Raw genomic sequence first — 26,917 nt, 5'->3', positions numbered from 1 at the left:
TTATCCCCAAAGGTGTATTGATTTGATGGTTGCTACAGCTCTGGACTGATTTAGGTACCAAGAAAGGACATTGGGTCCTGCTTTCTTGTTTGGTTTCTGACAAAGTCCTTCACATTCTTCCATGACCTGTGTGAGAATGTGCCAGTCTCAGCTTGGAACAGTTTGATGATAGCAGCTTTGCCGGGAACTGTACGGCCACGGAGGTATCCACCTAGATGCCTTGCAACAGCTTTCTTTTCTTTACTACTCCAAGCTCTCTTAATTGTAGGTTGTTTGCCTGCACGATAAACCAAAAGACATACACCTATGTAGTTTTTTGTGGGGTGGTGGATGGGAGAGGGAAAACGCTAGCCAGTCATCCGAATCACTGCAATATCTTTCAACCAGTTCGCAACATGTTTTAATTAATTTACCGAACACAGGTGCAATATTATTTCCACTAACATCGACCCAGTGGCTCAACCCCAGCCAAATGTGGACATCACGCACAAATGCCAGCTGCGAGCTGGTCGCTGACAGATTATTCTGGTCTTGCTCAGAGTTGTCTGTTGTGTGTTTATAATCAGTCATCGGTTTTGAATTTTGGAGAGAAAAAACTTGCGTGTACCATATCATAACCCTTACCCCCCCCCCCCCAAACCAAATATCAAAACAAAACATACAATGAACTTCCTCCAGTAAAGGTTCATGTACCGTAAACAATTGCGACACCAACTTGTATTTTCAGTCCTTTATGAGCCACATGTGGTCTTTGTTAAAACTGCAGCACAGATTAACAAGTGGATTAGCGTTTAGAGGGTATTAAATATTGATTCAGTTCTTCTAGATTTGGCAAGATTCCCAATTAAAAACGTGATTTCAAAAATTACTTGGTTTGTAATAAAAACTTAAAAAATAATTCTTTTTCACTCGACCGTACTACCCACAAATGTGTGAGCCGTTTTCACAGTATAGGTTCCAACACATCTTGCAAATCTGTCCCATTGAAATGTACACCTTTTTGATTGTATTGACAAAATATACTTGTGATAACTGCATATTGGCCGTGTCTGATAGCACTGATGCGTACCTTTCCCGTGTCTGTCCCCATGAGCTGGTGGTTTGACCTGATTGACCTCTGCCTCGGCATCAGACTCAGCATCAGACCCAGACTCAGCATCAGACCCAGACTCAGCATCAGACTCAGCATCTGTATTGTAGTCTGAGAGAATGATATAAAACACGTCTCTTTTATTTCACTTGATATTGTCAACGTGATGAGGTTAAAAAAAAAAAATTGAAAATGTTTTTGTAAATCACACTTCCCAAAAATGGGCATTGATACATGGATATTATTTTGAATGTTGACAATAGCAATTTTCTTTGTGTACCTTCATTTGGATTGAGCTCAACCTCTTGTAGAGTTTTTCCGGCGAGACCCCTGATGTCCCCTTTCTCCATTTTCAGAAGAACCTTGGATACTTTTGCAACTTGAATGGTAGATTGAGGGAGACGATAGTACTGTCGGTGAGTCCTGATATCGTGTCCAAGAAAATTAGCCAGGACATCCAGTTCGTTTTCTTTCAAGTTCATGATCTGCGAGACTGTTGCGATATGTTTCCTTAACCTGGTCGCTCGTAGATTTGCAGGTTGTTTGGCTCCGCACTTATTGGCATGCTCACGAACAGTATCTGTCCCTCTAATGTGGCCTTCTCCATATCTAGCTGAGAAGAGATAGTCGTTGCCATCATTAATTGCAGCTGCAGCTCTCTTACTTAGGAGAAGATCCAAGGCATGCTTCATGTCAGAGGTGAGAAGTACAACGACAGTCCTGGACCGCTTTCCTATCAACTCTACCCTCCAAAGCACTCTGCACAGGGCTTTCTCCCAGGCTGTCAGGGCACCTTCAATGATTGTGTCTTCTCCATTCATGCACTTACTGTAGTCTTGAATTGTCATTCTTGAGACTTCCCCGGGTCTCTTTCGGTTGAAGAGAATGATTTGGGAGAGAAGAATTTCTGCCAGCCTTGACCATGCTGTTTGGACTTCTCTTGAGCCATCTGCACTTTGCAACACCTGTTCCCTGACTCTAACCTCATCCTTCAGATATTGCGATAGCTTCACCACATCTTCAGTCAACGGTAACAGCTTTGGATTGTTTCGCTGCGCCTCATTCAAACTACGTAATGCATGATGGCTGACTTTTTCTTCCCATTGTGTGGAGTAAAGTGATAGGAATCCTTTACAACGCTTCTCAGTCGACTCATCCCCAGACATAAGAGCCTCACCACGCAGAATTTCTGCACAAGTCTTCATGCTGTGTCCAATCTTCAGTGCAAGACTGGGTGTGCTGTACAGATGAGTTTCGTCATTGAAGCCAGCTGCAACTCGTGTTGCACGAGTCACTGCAACAAATTTTGTAGGACATATCAGTGTAGACAATCCAACATTTGTTTGGCCCGTCAAGAATCGAAATTCCAACACCATTCGTGCAATCTCCCTTAATCTTTGCCTGATGTATCCAGCCTGGTCTTTGCTGTGGCCATGCTTCATTACCAACTTGTCAGCAAACCTTTTGATAAGCTCATCAGACTTGACCAAGCGGGAAATGTTGTCGGCATTCATACTTGACAAGATTTCATTAGTCCTAGTACTAACCCCGGGTGTTGATGGCAAAAGCATTCTCCCTGGCTTGCAGAACATAGTTCTTCTCTTTTTTACACAAGGCTCACCAGAGCAATCAACATCAGGTTTTTGGCTGCATCTGTGCTTCCATAAATCTGACTTGGCATAGTAGCCGTAACAGTCCTGACAAGGAAGATAATCATTATGGTCCGTGTCATATCCAGGACGATACACAACAATAAGAGTGCCTTTCCCCTTTTTCAAAACAGTTGAGTTATGAAGAAAATTGCCGTAGTTTCTCATCAGTGTGAGTTGTTTCTTCTTTTCCTTCACATCTGTTGTGGCCAGCCAAGTTTTAACTTGGGTTTCATCTTTATGCATCGGTGTAGTCAAATGGCGTGGTAGTTTCTTCTGTTGCTGAAGACAAAATGGGCAGTACTGTGGTTTGTCCCAGTGGCGCTTCCCTTCAGAGTTTGAAGTTGTCATGACTTCAATTTCACTTGTGCTGGAGACAGTCTCATCAGAAGAAACTGGATGATTGGAAGACTCCCTTGATGGAATCGGTATTACCGGGCTTGGTGACCTCAAAGATATTTCATCTGATGATTCTGGAACAATGTCTTCATCTGACGAATTTGAATCTGGAATGAAATCTGGGTCGTTTTCATCTGAGGAATATTCATCAGGTGAGTCAAGATTATCCTCTACAGGATATGATGGAGCATGCCTCTGAACAATTATGTGTGATTTCTGTGACTCATCAAGAGAGGACTTCAAAGGTGTTGGTCTGCCGACTGGACATCTTTCTCAAGACTTTGAGGGCCATCAACTATGTGTAATTGCTGTGGCTCACCAAGAGAGGAATTGGAATGCATTTGTCTGCTGACTGGACATCTTTCTCAAGACATAGAGGGTCACCAACTATGTGTGATTGCTGTGGCTCATCAAGAGAGGAATTGGAAAGCATTTGGTCTGCTGATGTCTTGAAACCTTTCTCAAGACATTGAGGGCCACCCATGTTAACTATGTGTGATTGCTGTGGCTCATCAAGAGAGGAATTGGAAAGCATTTGGTCTGCTGACTGGGCATCTCTCTCAAGACGATGACGACCCCCGACTATGTGTGATTTCTGTTGCTCATCAAGACAGGACTTCAACGGCGTTTGGTCTGCTGACTGGACACCTTGCTCAAGACAATGAGGACCAACAACTATGGGTGATTGCTGTGGCTCACCAACAGAGGAATTGGAAAGCATTTGGTCTGCTGACTGGACATCTTTCTCAAGACATAGAGGGTCACCAACTATGTGTGATTGCTGTGGCTCATCAAGAGAGGAATTGGAAAGCATTTGGTCTGCTGATGACTTGAAACCTTTCTCAAGACATTGAGGGCCACCCATGTTAACTATGTGTGATTGCTGTGGCTCATCAAAAGAGGAATTGGAAAGCATTTGGTCTGCTGACTGGACATCTCTCTCAAGACGATGACGACCCCCGACTATGTGTGATTTCTGTTGCTCATCAAGACAGGACTTCAACGGCGTTTGGTCTGCTGACTGGACATCTTTCTCAAGACATTGAGGGCCAACAACTATGTGTGATTGCTGTAGCTCACCAAGGGAGGAATTGGAAGGCATTTGGTCTGCTGACTGGACATCTTGCTCAAGACAATGAGGACCAACAACTATGTGTGATTGCTGTGGCTCACCAACAGAGGAATTGGAATGTATTTGGTCTGCTGACTGGACATCTTTCTCAAGATATAGAGGGTCACTGACTATGTGTGATTGCTGTGGCTCACCAAGAGAGGAATTGGAAGGCATTTGGTCTGCTGATGACTTGAAACCTTTCTCCAGACATTGAGGGCCACCAACGTTAACTATGTGTGATTGCTGTGGCTCATCAAGAGAGGAATTGGAAAGCATTTGGTCTGCTGACTGGCCATCTCTCTCAAGACGATGACGACCCCCGACTATGTGTGATTTCTGTTGCTCATCAAGACAGGACTTCAACGGCGTTTGGTCTGCTGACTGGACATCTTTCTCAAGACATTGAGGGCCAACAACTAGGTGTGATTGCTGTAGCTCACCAAGAGAGGAATTGGAAGGAATTTGGTCTGTTGACTGGACATCTTGCTCAAGACAATGAGGACCAACAACTATGTGTGATTGCTGTGGCTCACCAACAGAGGAATTGGAAGGCATTTGGTCTGCTGACTGGACATCTTGCTCAAGACAATGAGGACCAACAACTATGTGTGATTGCTGTAGCTCACCAAGGGAGGAATTGGAATGCATTTGGTCTGCTGACTGGACATCTTTCTCAAGACATTGAGGGTCACTGACTATCTGTGATTGCTGTGGCTCATCAAGAGAGGAATTGGAAAGCATTTGGTCTGCTGACTGGATATCTATCTCAAGACGATGACGACCCCTAACTGTGTGTGATTTCTGTGGCTCATCAAGAGAGGACTTCAAAGGAGTTTGGTCTGCTAACTGGACATCTTTCTCAAGATATTGAGGGCCACCAACTATGTGTGTTTGCTGTGGCTCACCAAGAGAGGAATTGGAAGGCATATGGTCTGCTGACTGGACATCTTGCTCAAGAGAATGAGGGCCACCAACTATGTGTGATTGCTGTGGCTGACCTAGAGAGGAATTGGAAGGCATATTGTCTGCTGACTGGACATCTTGCTCAAGACAATGAGGACCAACAACTATGTGTGATTGCTGTGGCTCATCAAGAGACTTGGAAGGCATTTGGTCTGCTGCCTGGACATCTTTCTTAAGACAATGTGGACCACCACAAACTATGTGTGATTGGTGTGGCTCAGCTATAGACAACTTGGAAGGCATTTGTGCTGCATGACCAGCACTGATGCGTGATTGCTGTGGCTCATCATGAAACGATGGTGAATACAACTGGCATGGACAGTCATTGTCGCTGTGATCTTGCTTCCATTTGGTCTAAAATTAGATACAAAGAACAAGTTATTATTAACGCCCCTACCCTCAAAAAAGTAAATCAGTAAATAAGCAAATAGAGCAAACGAGCAAACAGACGATGGAAGTGTTATAAGCATTTTTGACATAAATTTAAGTATTTTTAAATTGACCGAAAAGACATTGACTTTCTCAATTGTTTTGTTTGCTTTCAGTCCAACATGATTTTTGTTTCAACCACTAACTTGCCACTAGTGATTACAATCTTTTGAATTTTGTTACACAATATACATGCAGCAATTTCAGCTGATTTTATATATAAATTAATGTTTTATTTCTTTTTTTCCCATTTACTTTCATTATTGAAAAGACATTTTTTACCAACTCTACTAATGGCCAATTTGTTGCAGTCACAGTCGGGTTATTGGAAACTCAAGATTAGTTTTTGTCCAATACAATTTTCAAGAACATTTTGCAAGGTATGAAATAAAGCCATATGAGGACCATACAATTTTGAAATGAAAAAAAAAATCCATGTCATTCTCAAGATTTTTCCAGGCCACAGGGGCCCTGGGTATACATGGTTGCTTTATATACATGTATAGCTCTTTTTCTTACCTGTCGCCAGGGTAGATTGTCTATGCCATAATTGTATCGCAGCTCTGAGCCAACTTCCAAATCGAACAAGGCAAACAGACACAGGTGTGGTTCATCACAGCTTTTGAAAACTAGTTTCTTCATCACACAGTTGGGTGTGTCTTTCGCATCGTTGATCCACCGTGCCATACATGAAGTGGGACTCATTGCATCAATGCTGTAAAAAACAGTAGTGCAAATCATGATGTTCATAACAGTGTTTTAGCCAGGATTTGAGAAAGTGGGAGTGTAAAATTTAAAAGTGGGAGTGCAACGTTGGAGTCCAGATTTTTTGTGCACAACACGAAGTCTCACTGCCGCGATCCAGGGCCGCATAAAAAGCCTTAAAGACATGGATACTATCATGGCTAATTAATTTGCTTTCTAATGGTAGCTGATGCATTCCCAATACCCGTTTTCCAAGTACATGTAGAAGTCAGCTTAGTAGTTTTGATTTTTTTTCTCTTTTTTTTAAACAGAAAATAAAACGTTTGACCAAAAATACAGGATGTGCAGTTGTCCGTTATTTAAGTGATTGCCAATAGTGATTACACATGTACCGGTAGCTGTAACAAATACGGTGATCTTTACAAGTAACTGGATTTTTCCTTAAAATTCAAATGATATTGATTATTTTTGAACTGGAAAAGTATGGACTAAAACTAAGTTTCAAATTAAGAAGCAAGGCCAAGGGAAATTTGCTTCCTTTTACATGCCTTTTTAAAAATAGGGTCAGTACATCTAAAAAAAAATTTATCGTCATTTTGTGTGATGATTGTATGGTGGAACAGGAGCAAAGAATCATACATGTATGTGTTTTACTTTGGGTCTGGGTTAGTTCCATTAGCACCAGAAAGTTTTTCGAGAATGAACATCAAAAGAGCTTAAAATATAATTGCTCAATGTAAAATATATAAGGTAAAAGTTTTTGTTTTAATTATTAATGGAGCATTCAAGTCATCCGCACCATAGTCAATGTACATTAAATACGCAAATAAAACCACTGGAACATAACACATTCTAACATAATAGGATATGTGAAATGTTTGAATATGTATTAGCGGTACACGTACACGAACTGTGAAATAGAGGACTTGTACAGCAGGCATACAGTATTTAAAATGCTAGAATGTGTCTTGTACATGCAATGCAATAGAGGACAAGTACAGCAGGCCCAATTATTAACAATTTTAGTATTTAAAATGTTTTGGAATGTGTCTTGTACATGGACTATGCAATAGAGGACATGTACAGCAGGCCCCATTTATTAACAATTTTAGTATTTAAAATGTTTTGGAATGTGTCTTGTACATGGACTATGCAATAGAGGACATGTACAGCAGGCCCCATTTATTAACAATTTTAGTATTTAAAATGTTTTGGAATGTGTCTTGTACATGGACTATGCAATAGAGGACATGTACAGCAGGCCCCATTTATTAACAATTTTAGTATTTAAAATGTTTTGGAATGTGTCTTGTACATGGACTATGCAATAGAGGACATGTACAGCAGGCCCCATTTATTAACAATTTTAGTATTTAAAATGTTTTGGAATGTGTCTTGTACATGGACTATGCAATAGAGGACATGTACAGCAGGCCCCATTTATTAACAATTTTAGTATTTAAAATGTTTTGGAATGTGTCTTGTACATGGACTATGCAATAGAGGACATGTACAGCAGGCCCCATTTATTAACAATTTTAGTATTTAAAATGTTTTGGAATGTGTCTTGTACATGGACTATGCAATAGAGGACATGTACAGCAGGCCCCATTTATTAACAATTTTAGAATTTAAAATGTTTTGGATCTATGTTTTGCATTGCATCTATTGCGTAAAAATAAGCTCAGCTAGAGTAATTCAGACCGGATTACTGAAAATAAACAGCAAGAGAATTTTGTGTGCAAGCGTATATTTCATACTTCTTTAAAAGACAACTCCACAAAGAATATATTCATACATCGCTCTGACATTTTGTCCGAGTACATCTGCATTTGGTCGGACAAACCAAGAAAGTGGTCGGAAATGTCCGATGGTAATTTCACGCACTGAATGTGCATTGTACATGGACTATGCAATAGAGGACATGTACAGCAGGCCCCATCAATTAACAATTTCAGTATTTAAAATGTTTTGGAATCAGTCCTTCATTTAAAGGAAATCCATTAGAGCTACATGTATAAATTGCTCCCCTCAAATCTTTGAGGAGAGCAAATCGCTCTCCTTAAAATTCACGGATAAACAGCGGTGAAACGACGGGTCAACATTGTTTTTAATATTTTGAATATCAGGATTTCTTCAAGGGGCTGCATTATAGTTTTTGCATAATAACATGCTCAGGTGGCGTTACTTCTTTGGTTTTTGTAACTGTAAGAATTTATTTTTAAAAACTAACTAGGCCTAAATGGAGATTAATAAAAGGTTTTACTGCTTATGTTTTCATTTTTTTAAATACAGTTGTCAGTTGGTTCATCACTTAATTATACTTGGAAAATGGAGTTAATAAACGGCACATAAAGCAACTGAATATTTGCTTTCAGATTTGTTAAAATTATATGAAAATTTTCAGCCTGAACTATTTCCATTGCACTACGAAAGCTATACAAAAAAGGGCCTCAAAATGACAAAAACTTGCCTTAAGTATTATCGAAAATAATTGTGCCGTTGATAATCTCAAAAATAATGGAAAATGCAGGTCAAGTATGCCATATGCACAATGTTATAGTCACGACGAGAATCCAGCAAACAACGTCTAAACTTCGCACTACGAGCTTTTGTGATGCACTGTGGTGGGCCGGCAATGAGCCTTGTTTTACGGTATAGGATTTTAGTAAAACACGCTGCATCGTTTCACTTTATACATGTATGTATACTGTAGTACTTCCTCGAAATAAATTCATGAACACGGGAAATAAGAGAGATCAAGTTCTGTGAATAAACTTGCAAAGATCGTCTTTCTAAATCGATGTTTTCTTGGCATTTTTACGATGTCTATTCCGTCCGGCTGGCCTGCATGCAAAACACTGATACTGCAAAAAGTACATACAGCAGTGCGCATTGCACCGTGCGCGATTATTGCATTGACTGATTACCACATTTCCATTACGCCTTCTTTGGGCCTTAGTGTGCGGCGCAGCGGGAACTCTCGTATGTACGGGTCCACGTGTTTTCATGCAGCTCTATGCGATATGCAGATTGTGTACGTACAGTATACAGCTGCTGTACACGCACGATCTTTCTGGTACGTACGAGCTCGGTGTTCGTTCATTTTTAGCAAAATCCGGCGGAATAACGTGAGTTTGGGTATTATACCAATGAATAATACGTGTAGCTTCAGACTTAAAATAAAAAATTTCAATGAAAACATTCTGAAATTTTTAGGGTCAAAATATTAGTTAAACACCTCTAAATTTTTCAAATCTATCAAAATGTTTAACATCATAAGAATCCTTATAAAATAAACAATATTTTAAATTTTGAATCAGCTTATTATCACTTGTTACAAAAAAGTTATAATTGTTCCCTCGTAACACTAACACCGCGCCGCACGATTGTCCGACATGTCTGACTCTGGGTTCACACCGCAATGCGACCACACAGCCCGCCATAACACATGGGTAAAAAATACAGTTCCATTCACGGTACACACAACGCAGCAACACGAAACATGCACGTGTACGCGTAATCGCCGTTGCGACATGCGGATAAAATCGGCTGCCGGAACGGGCCGGCATTATTTTTGACAAAAAATCAACTTTCGTGTTCTCCTAAAAGTCCAAGCTTCCGAATAAACTCCATTTCATAGACTTTCTACGCATGTATTTTGAGGATTTTTGATTGGAAAACCGTTACATGGTACCGTTTTGTAGCCTTCGGAAAACAAAAAAATTGCATTCACCGATTGCTCGGCAGGCTGAGGAGGGTACCAGGTCATACATAATGTACGCACGCGTGCTGTGCAACCAAGATTGTCGCACCACGTGCCCAATTGCACATGAGGAACTCACTGCGAATCAGCCGGAACGCGCCCAGCATTCTGGGACTATCTGCCTTGTTAAGCATGGAGGATCTGCGCATTAGGATTGTGCAATGTATCCATAAATGGGATTTTTTCACTTCGTCACTCAGTCGAAAATCTTGAGTCGACATGCACCCAGACTCGACTAGTTATATACACACGGACGTTGAAAAGGCTCCATACTAGCTCGAGAATTGGACGTGTATCGTCTTCGTTCACGGTACAAATGACGATCTCAAAGAACACTAACAATTAGTCCGGAGAATACGAAGGTGAAATACCAAGACACACACATAAAGTGCACAGATTTGCCTATAATTTTTTTTTTATTCCTTTTTCGTACCCGTCAGGCGGCGATATTGGCCAAAAAACCCGAGGCGGCCTCAAAAAGTCGTGAGGCAGGCCGCCTCGTGACGATTGAATGGGCAGGGGAAACGCTGGATCAGCGTAAGAAATATTTGGATTGGCTGATTTGTATGACGTACATGTCTTGTATAAGGCTTTAGACCAATAAGTGTACTTCATACTCGACTGCAGTACGTGCGACGCCCAGACTGTCTGTGCAGATTCTGTCGCCCTCTGGCACGTGGCTCCGCCACTCGCATAGTCGCACCACAGGTGTTTTTTGTTTTTCTCGTAAGCAACCAGGTTGCGTCACGCGTCGGGTAGCCACGCGCGCTATTACGTGAAACTCCCATTTGCCAAAACCCCTGAACTACCTACCGATTTCACTGTGACTCTTATCAGCTGTTATCAGTAAAGTAATTATAAGATAAACACTTACCCTGGCACCCACTTCCCCAGGGCCAGTGACCATGAGCTGGTGGTGTCAAATAACGGAAACCTTGAAGAGCATGGCTGAAGTCGCGGACTGTTTCTTATTTGATATCTCGAGATATATTTGATCGATTTTTATGATTCAAAGTTGCTCACATAATAACTTTTCACACTTTTCCAAATACTTTACATTATAAACAAGAACCTAGTAGACTTTGGTAGATATTTTTTGTCAGTAAGCTCACAGGCAGAGGCACCATACACCACCTGTTCACGGCTCGTTAACTCTTGATCAGATAAGAGAGATCGCGTTGAAAGCTGCTGATTCTGAAATCGGTAGGTACGACCCGAGTTTGTCATAGGCAAACTCGGGTCTAGCTCAAATGGGAGATTCACGTAATGCGCCTTGACTAAAGGCTAACCGTGCACAGGCAGAGATGAAAGAAAAGACGTGAAACAGGGAAACGAAAAGTAAGAGAAGCACAATTTATTACGAAGCAAAAATAACTTAAGTCAGAATATCAGATGTTGGAAAAACAAACGTGAGTTTCAGATTTAGAATTCGTTTTTATTCTTCAAAATCGCAAAAGTCAGACGTCGGAAGAATGTCATCCCTTTGTTTTTCTTTATAAGTTTTGGAACCGGTTCCGACTCGGGATCGAGTCTTTTCATGGAACCAGACTCGCCGGTTCAAAAAATGTGGAACCGCCCAACACTATACAGCAGGCACCATTTATTAACAATTTTAGTCTATAAAATGTTTTGGACAGTGTCTTGTACATGGACTATGCAATAGAGGACATGTACAGCAGCCCCATTAATTAACTGTTTTAGTATTTAAAATGTTTTGGACTGCCAGTACATGTCCTCTATTGCATAGTCATGTACAAGACACATTCCAAAAAATTTAAATACTAAAATTGTTAATAATTGGGGCCTGCTGTACATGTCCTCTATTGCATAGTCCAATGCACTAGAGGACAAGGCCCCATTTATTAACAATTTTAGTATTTAAAATGCTTTGGAAAGTGTCTTGTACATGGACTATGCAATAGAGGACATGTACAGCAGGCCGCATTTATTAACAATGTTAGTATTAAAATGCTTTGGAATGTGTCTTGTACATGGACTATGCAATAGAGGACATGTACAGCAGGCCCATTTATTAACAATTTTAGTATTGAAATGTTTTGGAATGTGTCTTGTACATGGACTATGCAATAGAGGACATATACAGCAGGCCTCATTTATTAACAATTTTAGTATTTAAATGTTTTGGAATGTGTCCTGTACATGGACTATGCAATAGAGGACATGTACAGCAGCCCCATTAATTAACAATTTTAGTATTTAAAATGTTTTGGAATGTGTCTTGTACATGGACTATGCAATAGAGGACATGTACAGCAGGCCCCATTAATTAACAATTTTAGTATTTGGGCAATTCCATGCCACAGTTGACATGACCCTCAACATTTTAAATGGAACTTATTCGAATTGTTTCACTTTTGCAGGTGAGGGGGATACCTAAACCTTATGAATATGCACTAATATTGCCTGGATTTGTTGGTTTTCATTTTTTTTTCAACGTTTGAATATGTATCCATGGTAACTTGTTAAATTTTCCAAATTTTTTTTAAAAATTTTAACATTTAATAGCTTACCAAAGATGAAAACATCTTTGGAATTTATTATATAAGGGAACCTTCTCCAAAACATTAGGACAAAAATCTGATTTGTATTTGCATTAGTACACTATGAATAATCATATTTAAGGTTTTATTTCCGCGGCAACGTGTAACGTCCGTAACGTTTTGAGCATATTTTACCTCTACAGTCATATCTAATGAAGTGATTTTTTCCAAACCACAAATTTAAAGCTTAGTTTCTGAAGGGTTACCTTGTGCAGTGTGAAACTTGAAATTCCAATAATTAGATCTAGGCTAAGGCCGAAAAAAAATAGTTCTGCTTCCGATTACATACATGTACATTTCAAAAATAGGGTCGGTTGGTCGGGTTTTTTTTTTTGGGGGGGGGGCCAATTTTTTTTATGCAGATTGAATTGGGTATTCAATTATATATGCGAAGCCTTACATTACTGGACCAAACCCAGTCTAATGTGGCTTTCTTAGATGTAGGTAGCTTTCCAGCACTTAACTGGCTCGTCACTCGTCACTCAATTCTGATGGGAGGCAGGCTGGCTCTAGACAACAGATGCACATACACTGGGGATAGCCTGACTGTTTATCAAGGACAAACCACTGCACTCCCACTGTTTTATTAGTATGTGCGAACATATTTATGGTCGTCAACTGATTAAGTAGTCATTATCTTAGTAGGGGGCTCATGAATACGAACCCGGGAATCCGGGTTCGTGAAAGCCACATTGGACTGGGCTTGGTCCAGTAATGACTATTTCCATTGCACTACGAAAGCTATAATACACAAAAAGTGGCCACAAAAAGTGAATAAAACCTACCTTAATTATTGTCAATATATTTACTCTGATAATTCTTAAAAATAATGGAAAATTCAGGACATTCGCATCATATGCAGAACGCTAGTCAAGACGGGAAGCTGGCCAAAACTCCGAAGTGTGTGATGCACTGTGCATTTGTGGCCCGCGGCCGACAGACCTCGTTTTAGGGTCGAAAATTTCGGGAAACACGCTGCATGTATCACTCCAAATACGAGTAACGAGTGCGATCTCAAAATGAACTCTTGAACACGGAAAATACATATACAGACAAGATAGATCAATTCTGTGAATTAACCTGCAAAAATGTTGAACTTTCTCCATCGGTGTTTTCTTGGCATTTTTACGATCGAATCCGACCAGTTCCGAATCCGACGAATCCCATAGCCATGACAGACTGGTTACCGCACTTTCATCATGTCTTCTAAATTGGCCCCTGTACGGCGCGGCGGGAACCAGTCGCATAGCTGCCAACATTTCAAAATCCCAATTACATGTAGTAATCAACCTGCGCGGTCATTTTCAACTTCTCGTTTTATCGAAGGCTTTACCAACATCGAGAACAGGACATGTACACATACATGTGCTAGCTTACCCTTCTTGTTGTGAATAATAATGTACTGTAGGCCGAAAGATAATTTAAAAAAAAAAAATTAATTTTGTTTTAATTGTCTGTATTTGTTTGTTGAAGTCAAATAAATAATAACATCAATAACATGTGCGCATATTTTTTTGGAGATGCATGCTTTCGATGTTGAGTCTCGAGTTCGTATATGTTTTACACACAATGATCTATGGCCACCGTATGCAATAGAAATATCCCGCCAACATACCTTGTAAACGCATGCTGATTTATCTTTTCTGTCCGTTGTGACAAACTCAAATTCTATTACCAATTATTCCAACCATACTCATTAAAATCTCGCACTGATGGGTCTCATCCCGGCAATAAGCGAATAAATATGCTCACGATCGTCACTGAAAAGTACTCACACGTATACAGTACACTCAACCACACATCCACCATGTCCACGAGATGCACACAGATGACACACCATTGAAAAATATTTTTAGTCTGGTCCTCAAGTACTCCACTGCGCACACTGTATTGATGTCTATCAGGTGCTTGACTGCATTCTTATTAGACTTGTCACCAGTCCATCCATAATCGTGACATTTCGCCAGAAGTTTTCGGTCAAAAACGATACTTTACATTTTTTTTTTTCGAAAATGGGAAATTCGTAATGTTTTAGTGGCAAATCGTATTTTCGTAATTTAACAAACAATTCGTAATATAATTACGAAAAAATCGTACTAGTTGGCAGCTATGCAGTCGTCACTGCATTGATCAAGGTTTACGCACGTGATAATAGTCACCGTGACATCGAATTGCGAGGTATGACAGATCGCAAAGCGAATTTGGTTTCTTTTGAAAAAAAATAGAGAATGTAAGTAAGAAAACAAATAAATACAGGCATTTTTTGAAGCAAATGGGTTGTTGAGAGGTATTTTGTGAAGACAGAAAAGCTAGGCAACAAGCTTTTATTTTTATTTATTCAATCATTATTATTTTTTATTTTTTTTGAATTGCCAATAAAAATTTTAGGGTCGCAGCCTAAAAATAGGGTCGGTCGGGTAACCGGAAGCAGTATTATTTTTTTTTGGCCTAACGAGCGTTACCGATGTTACAAAATTTTGTTACGGATGTTACGTTACGGACGTTACACATTAAATACTGCATACAAATGAACCTTTCAAGCACCCTCTATTATGCACCTTATTCACACCCCTCTTTTAAAATATGAAATGACCCTATATGTGCAAGTAATCTAGGTCATTTGTAACAATGTTCTGCCTCCTGGCTTGAATGTTATAATTACATGTACATGTATAAGAGCCATATCTCAGGCATGCCACTTACATGTACATGTACATGTACATATATGTACAGCTGAAGTTTGAAACTGACAAGCACACATGCAAAGTAAGTGAATTTTGATTAATAGTTTTTTCAGAAGTTTTTATCTGAACTAAAGTGTCAATAGCTTTGTTTCGCCATTTCACTAAATTTTATAACATGATACAAACAACAGTTACCGTATTTCTCAGCTTATAAAAACCCAAGTAACTCATAATTCTCAGATAAAAATTGCTTTTAAATCAGGAGTGATGCTATACAACCGCTTGGCTTTTCGACTCCTTCGTCAAGTACTCTTGGACATTCCTGTAATTGATGGTGTGCATACAGGGCTCACTGGGTCATTCCGTGCCAATTCAACGGGCCATGGCACCATATGTCACAGATTTTGTTCAAACTTGGTGGTAAGGTTCTGTTAGCTGTTCCATACATGATAATCGAAAGCAAAAATTCAAATTGCTTTCTGTTGTGGTGTTACGGTAGCACAAAGTTCAATGAACTTTGCAACAACAAAAAGGGGAAACTGACTGGCCCATAGAATAAATCACTGACTTTAAGGACCCATATCTTGAGATTGAAATTGATTTGGAAGCTGAATTTGAATACATGGGTACAACTACTGTAGTAGAGCATGAATATAGGAAAATAATGCCCATCATGCCTCACTCCTTAATTTTAGGGGGGGGGGGTTTGTCAAAAATGATCCGTCATGATGCGTCACATGTATTTTTTCAAATTTTAAAGGCCCCTAATCTTGGACCTTTGCATTAACTGTTTTTTATTTCAATTTTAGTGTAATCTCTGACTACTAATATTGACATTTATGTGAAAGACAGAACAATTGTAGATGTTTTCCCTGATTTGGGTAAACCCCAAAATGGCCCCAGCCAGAAATCCGCCTTAAAATTGGCCCAAAACGGCGGGGGGGGGGGGGGGGGGGGGGGGGGGGGGGGGGGGGGGGGGGATATAATTTTCTAGGTATTTTTTAGGAAAGAGAAAATTTGGAAGATTTTCACAATGTTTCTAATGTGTTTGTTCACAATTCTTACAGGCTGTTATAATGGAAGCATAATTTGGCTGAACCTCCAGAGTGCAGTATGCACATGCAAATACGCCATACTTGTACTTTTTAAATGAGGAGCTCTAATTGAAGAAATGGGGGGGGGGGGAAGGGGTCACATACATTAGCAACTGATCTTTTATTGAAATACATTCAAACATTTCTCCCGCAAATTGTAAAATGCAAATTGTAAAATGTATTGAAATGTTTTCAAATTGGCACATGAATTGATTTAATGTACATGTACATGTACCGGTAGGTATACCCTAAAAGTGAAATGACGGTGACCTGAATTGTTTCAGATTGAGGACACTCTTATTGCTGCATTGCAAATACTACAGGATACATGGTCAATGTTAATTTGAAATGTGCTACTCTCTGAAGAAAGATTATCATTAAGTAAGCAATCACTGACATTTTCTTACAAGAATTGGTTTCCATGTGGTGATGGTGGTACACCATAAAAAGGATGAAAAAGATATTTACAGCTAAAAAAAACATGACTGGTAATCTTGCGGAGCATCTCGTTTTCACATGCATAACGTCCGTTTCTCCAACATCACAGTGGATTTTTCTAAGTGGTCATCCATGTTTGTAAAGAGTGAAGTTACAACTGCTAGTGCATAGTTATTTCAAAGGGCTTTGGCAAGAAACTTCACAGAGTTTCACCAATACATTCCAAATTTGAAAAGCCATGTCCGAAAACGTAACGTCCGTAACACTCATAGCAACGATTATGTCTAATTAATTAATCAGGTTACCTCTTAGTTCACCATACCATGTTGTACATTTGGGCCTAAGTCTGAAATGTGCTGAGTGAATAAAATTTGCTTTGACCCCAAATATGTTATTTTGGTTTGTCAAAGTTTCTAGTCGCCTCTGAATGTAACGTCCGTAACGGTGGAATTGCCCATTTGCAGCAGACCTCATTTATTACATGTATTAACAAAAACAGGAGCTTCCTCATCAACCCAAATTTTATCAACTTTCGAGGATCTAATTCTACTATGAAACCTAGAAGTTGATCAGGTAGATTGGTTTGCAGAAAAAATAAGCAAATTAAGAAGCTGAACTATTTATTTTTTGGCCTTATTAATAAGTTTAGTATTTAAAATGTTTTGGAAGGTTTCTTGTACATGGACTATGCAATAGAGGACATGTACAGCAAGCCCCAATTAAAAACATTTTAGTATTTAAATGTTTTGAAAAGTGTATTGAACATGGACTATGCAATAGAGGACATGTACAGCAGGCCTCATTTATTAACAATTTTCAATGTTTTGTAATGTGTCTTGTACATGGACTATGCAATAGAGGACATGTATAGCAGGCCCCATTTATTAACAATTTTAAATGTTTTGAATGTGTCTTGTACATGGACTAAGCAATAGAGGACATGTACAGCAGGCCTCATTTATTAACAATTTTAAATGTTTTGTAATGTAATTTTTGTACATGGACTATGCAATAGAGGACATGTACAGCAGGCCCCATGTATTAACAATTTTAAATGCTTTGGAATGTGTCTTGTACATAGACTATGCAATAGAGGACATGTACAGCAGGCCCCATTTATTAACAATTTTCAATGTTTTGTAATGTGTCTTGTACATGGACTATGCAATAGAGGACATGTATAGCAGGCCCCATTTATTAACAATTTTAAATGCTTTGGAATGTGTCTTGTACATGGACTATGCAATAGAGGACATGTACAGCAGGCCTCATTTATTAACAATTTTAAATGTTTTGTAATGTGTCTTGTACATGGACTATGCAATAGAGGACATGTACAGCAGGCCCCATGTATTAACAATTTTAAATGTTTTGCAATGTGTCTTGTACATGGACTATGCAATAGAGGACATGTACAGCAGGCCCCATGTATTAACAATTTTAAATGCTTTGGAATGTGTCTTGTACATAGACGATGCAATAGAGGACATGTACAGCAGGCCTCATTTATTAACAATTTTCAATGTTTGTAATGTGTCTTGTACATGGACTATGCAATAGAGGACATGTATAGCAGGCCCCATTTATTAACAATTTTAAATGTTTTGGAATGTGTCTTGTACATGGACTAAGCAATAGAGGACATGTACAGCAGGCCTCATTTATTAACAATTTTAAATGTTTTGTAATGTGTCTTGTACATGGACTATGCAATAGAGGACATGTACAGCAGGCCCAATGTATTAACAATTTTAAATGCTTTGGAATGTGTCTTGTACATAGACTATGCAATAGAGGACATGTACAGCAGGCCCCATTTATTAACAATTTTAAATGTTTTGGAATGTGTCTTGGATGGACTATGCAATAGAGGACATGTACAGCAGGCCCCATTTATTAATAATTTTAGTATTTAAAATGTTTTGGAATGTGTCTTGTACATGTACATGATGGACTATGCAATAGAGGACATGTACAGCAGGCCCCATTTATTAACAATTTTAGTATTTAAAATGTTTTGGAATGTGTCTTGTACATGTACATGTATGGACTATGCAATAGAGGTCATGTACAGCAGGCCCCATTTATTAACAATTTTAGTATTTAAAATGCTTTGGAAAGTGTCTTGTACATGGACTATGCAATAGAGGACATGTACAGCAGGCCCCATTTATTAACAATTTTAGTATTTAAAATGCTTTGGACAGTGTCTTGTACATGGACTATGCAATAGAGGACATGTACAGCAGGCCCCATTTATTAACAATTTTAGTATTTAAAATGTTTTGGAATGTGTCTTGTACATGGACTATGCAATAGAGGACATGTACAGCAGGCCTCATTTATTAACAATTTTAGTATTTAAAATGTTTTGGAATGTGTCTTGTACATGGACTATGCAATAGAGGACATGTACAGCAGGCCTCATTTATTAACAATTTTAGTATTTAAAATGTTTTGGAATGTGTCTTGTACATGGACTATGCAATAGAGGACATGTACAGCAGGCCCCATTTATTAACAATTTTAGTATTTAAAATGTTTTGGAATGTGTCTTGTACATGGACTATGCAATAGAGGACATGTACAGCAGGCCCAATTTATTAACAATTTTAGTATTTAAAATGTTTTGGAATGTGTCTTGTACATGGACTATGCAATAGAGGACATGTACAGCAGGCCCCATTAATTAACAATTTTATTATTTAGTTGCAGCAGGCCCCATTTATTACATGTATTAACAAAAACAGGAGTTTCCTCATAAACCCAAATTTATCATCTTTCGAGGAGCTAATGTTACTATGAAACCTAGAATTTGATCAGGTAGATTGGTTGCGTTAGAAAATTCAACTGATCAGCTCAACTTTCTTTTTGGCGGAATAATGTCCTTAGATAAGATTACTGTTATGAGTGATGCGACGGACCGGCTATTTTATGCAAAGAACTTGAATAATATACTAGCACTTTCTGGCACGTTTGGGACGGTGAGTAAAAAGAAGTAAATGAAGCCGTCTTTATATTAGCAGTAGCAGAGAAAGCCACATGAACAAAAAAATTATAATAAAAACTCGTAAAGAAAAAAACAACAAGTGTATCGGTACATTATTAAAGTCATGTACCCTCCCAGAGACTAATTAATCAGGACATTGACACACTGTGGCACCAAATGCACATACTTCTTTCTATTGAAACTCTAATCTTTTCATCACAACCTCTTTGTCTGGTTTGGCCAGCCAGCGAATTTCTATTGTCGGCGCTAATAGTGGCAATTAGTGGCATTCGGACCCTTGTGCTTATAGCCTGCATAATTGGCACGCAATTGCCTGCACCGACATGCAAAGGAATGCAAGGACCAGGCCAGGCGCCTGGCGTGCCGGTCTTGTGACAGGTCTTGACTACAACACTCTTGCCTTCTTTTGTCTTTGTATAAGTTCCTTGCTACATGTAGGAGCATTATCATTTATTTTAAGTAAAATTTGGCAATTCTGGAATGTAAATAAAAAAAATATAACTAACCTGTACTCAACACCCTGGTGGTTGAAAAAGAAAGTGTAATCGTTATCGTTGTTGCAATTTCCCTTGCCCAATTTCCCTCTATACTCCAGCAGGAAGTCCCCCTTGCTGAAATGCTTAGTGGTGAAAAGACCATAACCTGTATACCAACAAGAAATAAAGGTCAAACACCACAATTGGTCACTCATAAAAAGTATACACACATGTGCGAGTTGATAAGAATTGGACCCACATTTTTTTTCCCTCTTTGTTTTGCCAAGTTGATTGCCAAGAGACTTCATTCAATTTTGAGTATAGCTCAGTCGGTAAAGCGTCTGTACAGTATTCCGGAGGTCACAGGTTCGAATCCTGCCCCTGCCAGTCTTTCTTTGTTAATTCTTTGAAATGTATGCAAGATGATTACCTAGTCAGTTTCTCTTGTGTTTTATCTTTGTGTTAAGTATAAAACTTATAGTTATACATTTTTAAAAGAATCCCTGTTATCTTATGACAATTTATTTTTAAATGCAGATGATTTTGGCATGGAATTAATGACCAAAACAACACAGTACCTACAATACACGTTTGTTGGCCTACATGGACTATAGTATGTTACAAGAGGACCCCTGTGTGGACCCTTCAAACTCAAATGGATTTAGGAATTAGGCTTTATTACACAAAGGTTATTTGCCTTTTGCTTGCCAAAATCCTTAAAAAATGCCTGGTTAATTTTGCTAGATCAGTAAATTTCAGGACCCCTGATAAACTTCATTTGAGAAATCAAAGGTGCATCCCACGGTCATGATGGAATCCCGATGTTGTTACAACTTTAAATTTAGTAACCAACTGTCACACAAATTGACTGATACATACATTGTATTACTAACCAGAATGCGTAAATATGTATAACACTATCGTTTAGTAATACAGTATCGGTCAATTTTACTACGTACATTATATCAGTCATATCAGTACATTATATCAGTCAAACGTGAGTGAGTATAGCCATTTATTGGTTTTTATAACTGTCTTCAATCACATGTTCTACTTACCAACACAGTCATTGATGTACCTCCTCTCGAAGCCTACTTGATCACTGCCATTATTGCACCATTTCTCAGCATGTTGTTGAGGCGATATTCTCCTTGTTTTTCTGCAATTCATTTTCTCTGACAAAGCAAAGAAGTACTACATTAAAGAAAATACCAAAAGATTACACAAACAAACATGCTCCATGTTTATTTTTGCTTGCAATATGCACAACATGTCATTTGGCAATAAAAAAATCATTGATGTTCAAATTCATCAGAAATGAGCGTTGTTCTGCAAATTTTGAGAGTGAAGCAACGGCAAAACACATATCATCAGCAGACTCAGAGGAAATAAAATGATGATGATGTGCAGTACTACAAACTCTGGTCACAACGAACAAGTAACAATAAACTAGTTTGTCACAAATTTGTCAATAGGGTTTCATGTACAAAGTTCTTCATACGAAAGTACAGTATGAAATGCATTCACAGTGATCGAGATGGGTGTGCATGGAGTTAGCCTACATTTTGCACAACACATATAAAATAACCAACAGGAGAAGATCAACGGAAATTTTGCTGCTTATAAATAATTTGATCTTTTAGTGATAAAATTGAATATATGCACATAAATAGGCAGTACTGAAGCGAAATCGGCCAATTGATCCAAACGTCAAACAAATTTTGCAGTTTTCTTTCAATTGTCCTACATGTATAATTTGTCTTCTGAAAAGTCTCTGAAATTATCATTAACGTATTACTTTCTGGTCCAAGTCATTATTTTGAGTAAAAAATTATAAAAAAAAACATTGCAAAAAAAATAGTCCCCTGCGCACGAGGTCCAGAACAGCATGACAGGACAGGAGCCATATCTGCGGCAAATGGGCATGTCAATTTTACATTATACCTTGGCTACCCCGACCGTCACATTATAATCGACATGAATCGCTAAGTAGGTCTTAGCTTGGGCCTAGGCCTAGCTTATGTTGATGACATTTACAATGCAGCATGGCAGCACACACAACCAAAGATCCTACACAGCCATATCAAGCGACGTTGACGTGTACAATAGACGTCATTTTTTAGTTATGTTTTTTTTAAAGCTCCGCGCACGAGCTCAGCTGGCAAAAAACGTTAACACAAAAAAAAAATTTGAGCGTTTGCTAAACTTACTTTATGTACATAAATGTTCATTTTGAATGTATTCGTCAATCTAGTGGAAAAAAAAAAAAACTTTATAGTAGGGAAAGTTTTTAAAAATATCTCGAAAAATGTGCGATTCATCGCAACGGGAATCGCGGCTGCCGTGGCAGATTTTCGATCTAATCGCACAGGTCCCTGGCACCGTACCCCAAGCACCGGTACGCGCAAAATGATAGGAGCCCGCCGAGTACCCATTAGTGCCGAGTCTGGGTACTCAACGGGCTCCAATCATTTTGCATGTACGAGGTGTGGAGTACCAGAGACCTGTGCGATGAGATCGAAAATCTACCGTGGCAGCTGCAATTCATTATTTTTAAAGTTTATATCCAATACAGTGGCGGATCCAGAGAGGTTATTTGCCGGGGGGCTGAGGTTGTTTGCCGGGGGGGGGCGCAACAGCTCATTCGAATGAAAAATGACCAAAATGACCTTATTTTACAAAATTTCGTTCACTGCCGGGGGGGGGGGGGGGGTGCGCACGCCCCCCTAGCACCCCGGGATCCGCCAATGCAATAGATCAATGAAGACATTCAATATGAACATGTACATAAAAGTAACACTCCATTTTTTTCACGTTGCATTTTTTTGCCGGCTGAACTTGTGGAGCTCATTCACGGAGCTATAAAAAAAACATAACTAAAAAATGATGTATTGCACACGTAAGTTCAGCAAAGTGAAAAAAAAACATGTTTCACATCCCCGCCTGCTTCCTTTTTGGAGGCCGCCTGGATTTAAAAAAAAAAAATTTGAAAACGCAGTAAAAAGACACCGAAAAAGTCCAGAAATTCATCGGAAAATAAATACTTGCGAAATATGTGAGTCGAAGTTTCAGTGACAGTATACTCTAAATGACACTAATATGTTCAGTTTTCTTGTCCAACTTGTCCTTCATTTTAAAAGTGTCTTTGAACAGTTGAAACACCAACGGTTGCAGGAAATTTTAAAATGGCTGCCATCTTGAAAAAAAAAAAAAGGCCCCTCTCCTCCTTTTTATCAAAAAAACCGGACGAGAGAAACATTTATTTTTATTCGGCCTTGCGCCATCGTCGCTTGATTAAGGCCAAAAAAATAATACTTCTGCTTCCAGTTACCCGACTGACCCTATTTTAAGGCTGCGACCCTAAAAATGTTATCTGCAATTCCAGAAAAAAAATTATAATAATGATTGAATAAATGTCTTTTTTTGTCTTCATAAAATACCTCTCAACAACCCTTTTTTAGTCAACAAAGCTTGTATTTATTTGTTTTCTTACTTACATTCGCTATTTTTTCAAAAGAAACCTTCGTTATTTTTACAAATTCGCTTCGCGATATAATTTTAAACTTCGCAATTCGATGTCACGGTCTAATCACGTGCGTAAACCCAGTGCAATGCGGCGATGACTGGTTCCCGCCGCGCCAATTTAGAAGATATGATGAAATTGCGGTAACTAGTCTGTGCACGGCTATGTGATCGATAGCATGGCTACAAACACGTGCACTGTCAACTGGTCGGATTCGACATCGTAAAAATGCCAAGAAAGCACCGATGGAGAAAGAACGTTTTTGCAAATTAATTCACAGAAATGATCTAGCTTGTCTGTGTATGTATTTTCTGGGTTCAAGAGTTCATTATGAGATTGCACTACTCGTATTTGGAGTGATACATGCCGCGTGTTTCCCAAATTTTTGCCCGTGAAAACAGGTCTGTCGGCCATGGCGGGCCGCTCGCCACACATGCTCGCATCACCCACCTCGGGGTTTTGGCTAGCTCCCGCGTCTTGACTAGCGTGTTTCCCGACATTTTCGACCGTGAAAACAGGTCTGTCGGCCCATGGCGGGCCGCTCGCCCCACATGCTCGCATCACACACCTCGGAGTTTTGGCCAGCTCCCCGCGTCTTGACTAGCGTTGTGCATATGGTGCGAACGACCTGAATTTTCCATTATTGTTTTAAATTATCGAACGTAAATATATTGACAATAATTATAGGTAGTTTTATTCACTTTTTGTTGCCATTTCGTGTATAGCTTTGTAGTGCAACGGAAATAGTTCAGGCTAAAACTTCGCATATAATTGGATACCCCATTCAATCTGCATAAAAAAAAATGGCAAAAAAAAAAAAATTCCGACCGACCGACCCTATTTTGAAAGGCATGTAATCGGAAGCAGAAGCAATTTTTTTTTTTGGCCTAAGCGATGTATGCACAGTTAAGCGACATCGCTAGATCTAGTTTTGGAACCCGACCGGAGTAGGCCTAGTCCTACCTGAATTTGTGTCCGTAACTTGCTCACCTTTCCAAATTAACCGAGTAGGCCGCCTAGGGCTAGGCTACAATGCAGCTAGGCCGCATGCAGGGCAGGCTATACTTTAACGCACAAAAGCAATCGAAATACTGAACACTATGATCAAAACAAAAACCAAAACATACAAGCAAAATACTGCCAAAATCAAATTTCTAACATAAATTTGGACAACGTCCAATCGCTCATTGTTAGGACAATATTCACGCCAAGCCATGTTTGTTCGACTAGTCTAATTAAACGTTAGGCAGTGCAGTATTGGCTTCAGTACTTGTTAGGCCTACGTACGTGCGGGTGATGTAGTGACTGTACTGATAGTGACGGGACCGCGCCGCGTGATCAGGTCAAGTAGGCCTATACTGAGCGTCGAAATATTAACGTGATGTGATAAAAAGAAACCATGAGTAAACTAGGCCTAAAAAATGTTTTTGCATAGAAAATACAATGTTTTTTTTACAAACCTGATGTGCCTTCTATCTGCCTATAATCGTTAAATCATCGCAGGCGTCCAGCGATCTGAACAATCGAATCGTGGACGTGTTTCATCCTGCAAGCGCGGGAAATGGCATGGCACGGTGCCAACTTGCGCGCTCGGCGCGCTCGAGCTCGCAGCGGCCCGGATCGGTACAGCGCGCGCGCCACCACGTACCGCTTGAGGGCGTCCTACAGTTAGGGACGAGTACGTTCCATTTTTTTGTCACACGAGCTGAATGTAGTTCATACTTTCACGCACCGACTCCTGATCTTCACCGCCAAAACGTGGACTATCGTTAAAACTGTTGGGGAATGATAGAGCGCCTCTTCTAGCCAAAGATATTCCAAAAATACAGAAAAAGTAACCGTGGACGTCCACGGTCCCAGTGCGTCACAATTTGAAGGTGTGTAATCCTAGTGAAAGTCCACGATTGCCGGTATTTACACACGCACCCACACACCCACCCACACACCCACCCACACACGCACCCACACACCCACCCACACACCCACCCACGGAAGGACAAGGCGGAAACAGTATGCCCCTTCGGCTTCGCCGCGGGGCATAAAAAGCAATGTATCATAAAATAACATGCAGTTTGTGTTAAAGGGCATCGGAATTATACAATCATAGATGTCAGATGTAACAGGGACGGGAAAAAAAGTGGACCCCAAATTTATAGAATGGCCATATACAACATTTGCAAACATTGAAAAATAAAACTACCAAGTTTTTACGAAATACCTTACTAGGATGTTGGTAAATGACAGTCTAAAGCATCCTGTAAAATTATGGCACCTGGTGTGAAGTCATTTTCAAGAAGATGGTATTTTTGTATACATTTCCAGCGGTGGTCGGCCGACCACCGTTGGAAAAACCTAACTATTTTGCAACTACTGCTCCAAATTTACCATTTTTTATTCAGTTCAAATTTTGTTTGCTATTGGTTACATATTCATGAACGGGTGTAGGCCAGCTAGACTTGTTCCCTTACCTTACAATTTTCCGGCATCTGGAAATTGATCCATTTTATCTTTGGTGGAGTCAGGGAACCAGACTACTTGAACATTTTGGGGGTTTTTTTTGGTTTTTCAAGCATTTTCGAACAAAAAAAATTCAAACATGTCAGTGTAACAAAATTTGATCTTTTATACTAACCCCCTAAATAGTTCATTTCTGAAAATTACAGCAAAAACCAATGGTGTACATTCCCTTTAAACGAGGTTTGCCTTTCATGCAAACAACAGAAGAAACACATAGTAAAATCTGGAAAAAAATAACCAAAAAAAACAAAAAGCAAGGAAAAAGAGAACTAAAACCACCAGGTTTTTGTACCTTTCTTGGGAGGCTGTGACTTAGAAGTCCAAGTGCTGCTACTGTTTTTCTTAATCTTGTGGTGGTGGCTTGGCATCAGCGTTGCGGCAGTATCTTTGGATGCACCGGTCCCCATGGTGGTGGCTTCCCGCTGCTCATACGCGTGTGATCCTGGGAGTTGCTGCACCTGGATGCAGGCTGTCAGCGGCCCGAGTCATTCCACTGGAG

The 26,917-nt window shown here is 39.5% G+C and overlaps 2 protein-coding genes across 2 annotated transcripts in view; one reads left to right on the top strand and one right to left on the bottom strand.

Annotated features, from left to right (window-relative positions):
- LOC119736870 lies at positions 1-26,825 on the bottom strand. Its single transcript, XM_038210880.1, has 8 exons — positions 26,711-26,825; positions 21,437-21,553; positions 20,409-20,544; positions 6,164-6,359; positions 5,448-5,569; positions 1,371-3,406; positions 1,070-1,201; positions 1-277 (listed from the first exon to the last, which is right to left on the bottom strand). The coding sequence occupies exons 1-8, from the start codon at positions 26,823-26,825 to the stop codon at positions 51-53; spliced, it is 3,081 nt and encodes a 1,026-aa protein (XP_038066808.1). The 3' UTR covers positions 1-50.
- LOC119736869 (mucin-5AC-like) overlaps positions 26,824-26,917 on the top strand; it is a 36,214-nt gene continuing 36,120 nt past the window's right edge. The window contains exon 1 of the mRNA XM_038210878.1: positions 26,824-26,917. Within this exon, the coding sequence (XP_038066806.1) occupies positions 26,824-26,917 (94 nt within the window).

Source organism: Patiria miniata, unplaced genomic scaffold, assembly GCF_015706575.1.
Source record: "Patiria miniata isolate m_02_andy unplaced genomic scaffold, ASM1570657v1 HiC_scaffold_3, whole genome shotgun sequence".
Lineage (NCBI taxonomy): Eukaryota > Metazoa > Echinodermata > Asteroidea > Valvatida > Asterinidae > Patiria > Patiria miniata.
Note: the sequence above shows the minus strand (reverse complement) of the source record. Positions and strands in the feature narration are given on the sequence as shown.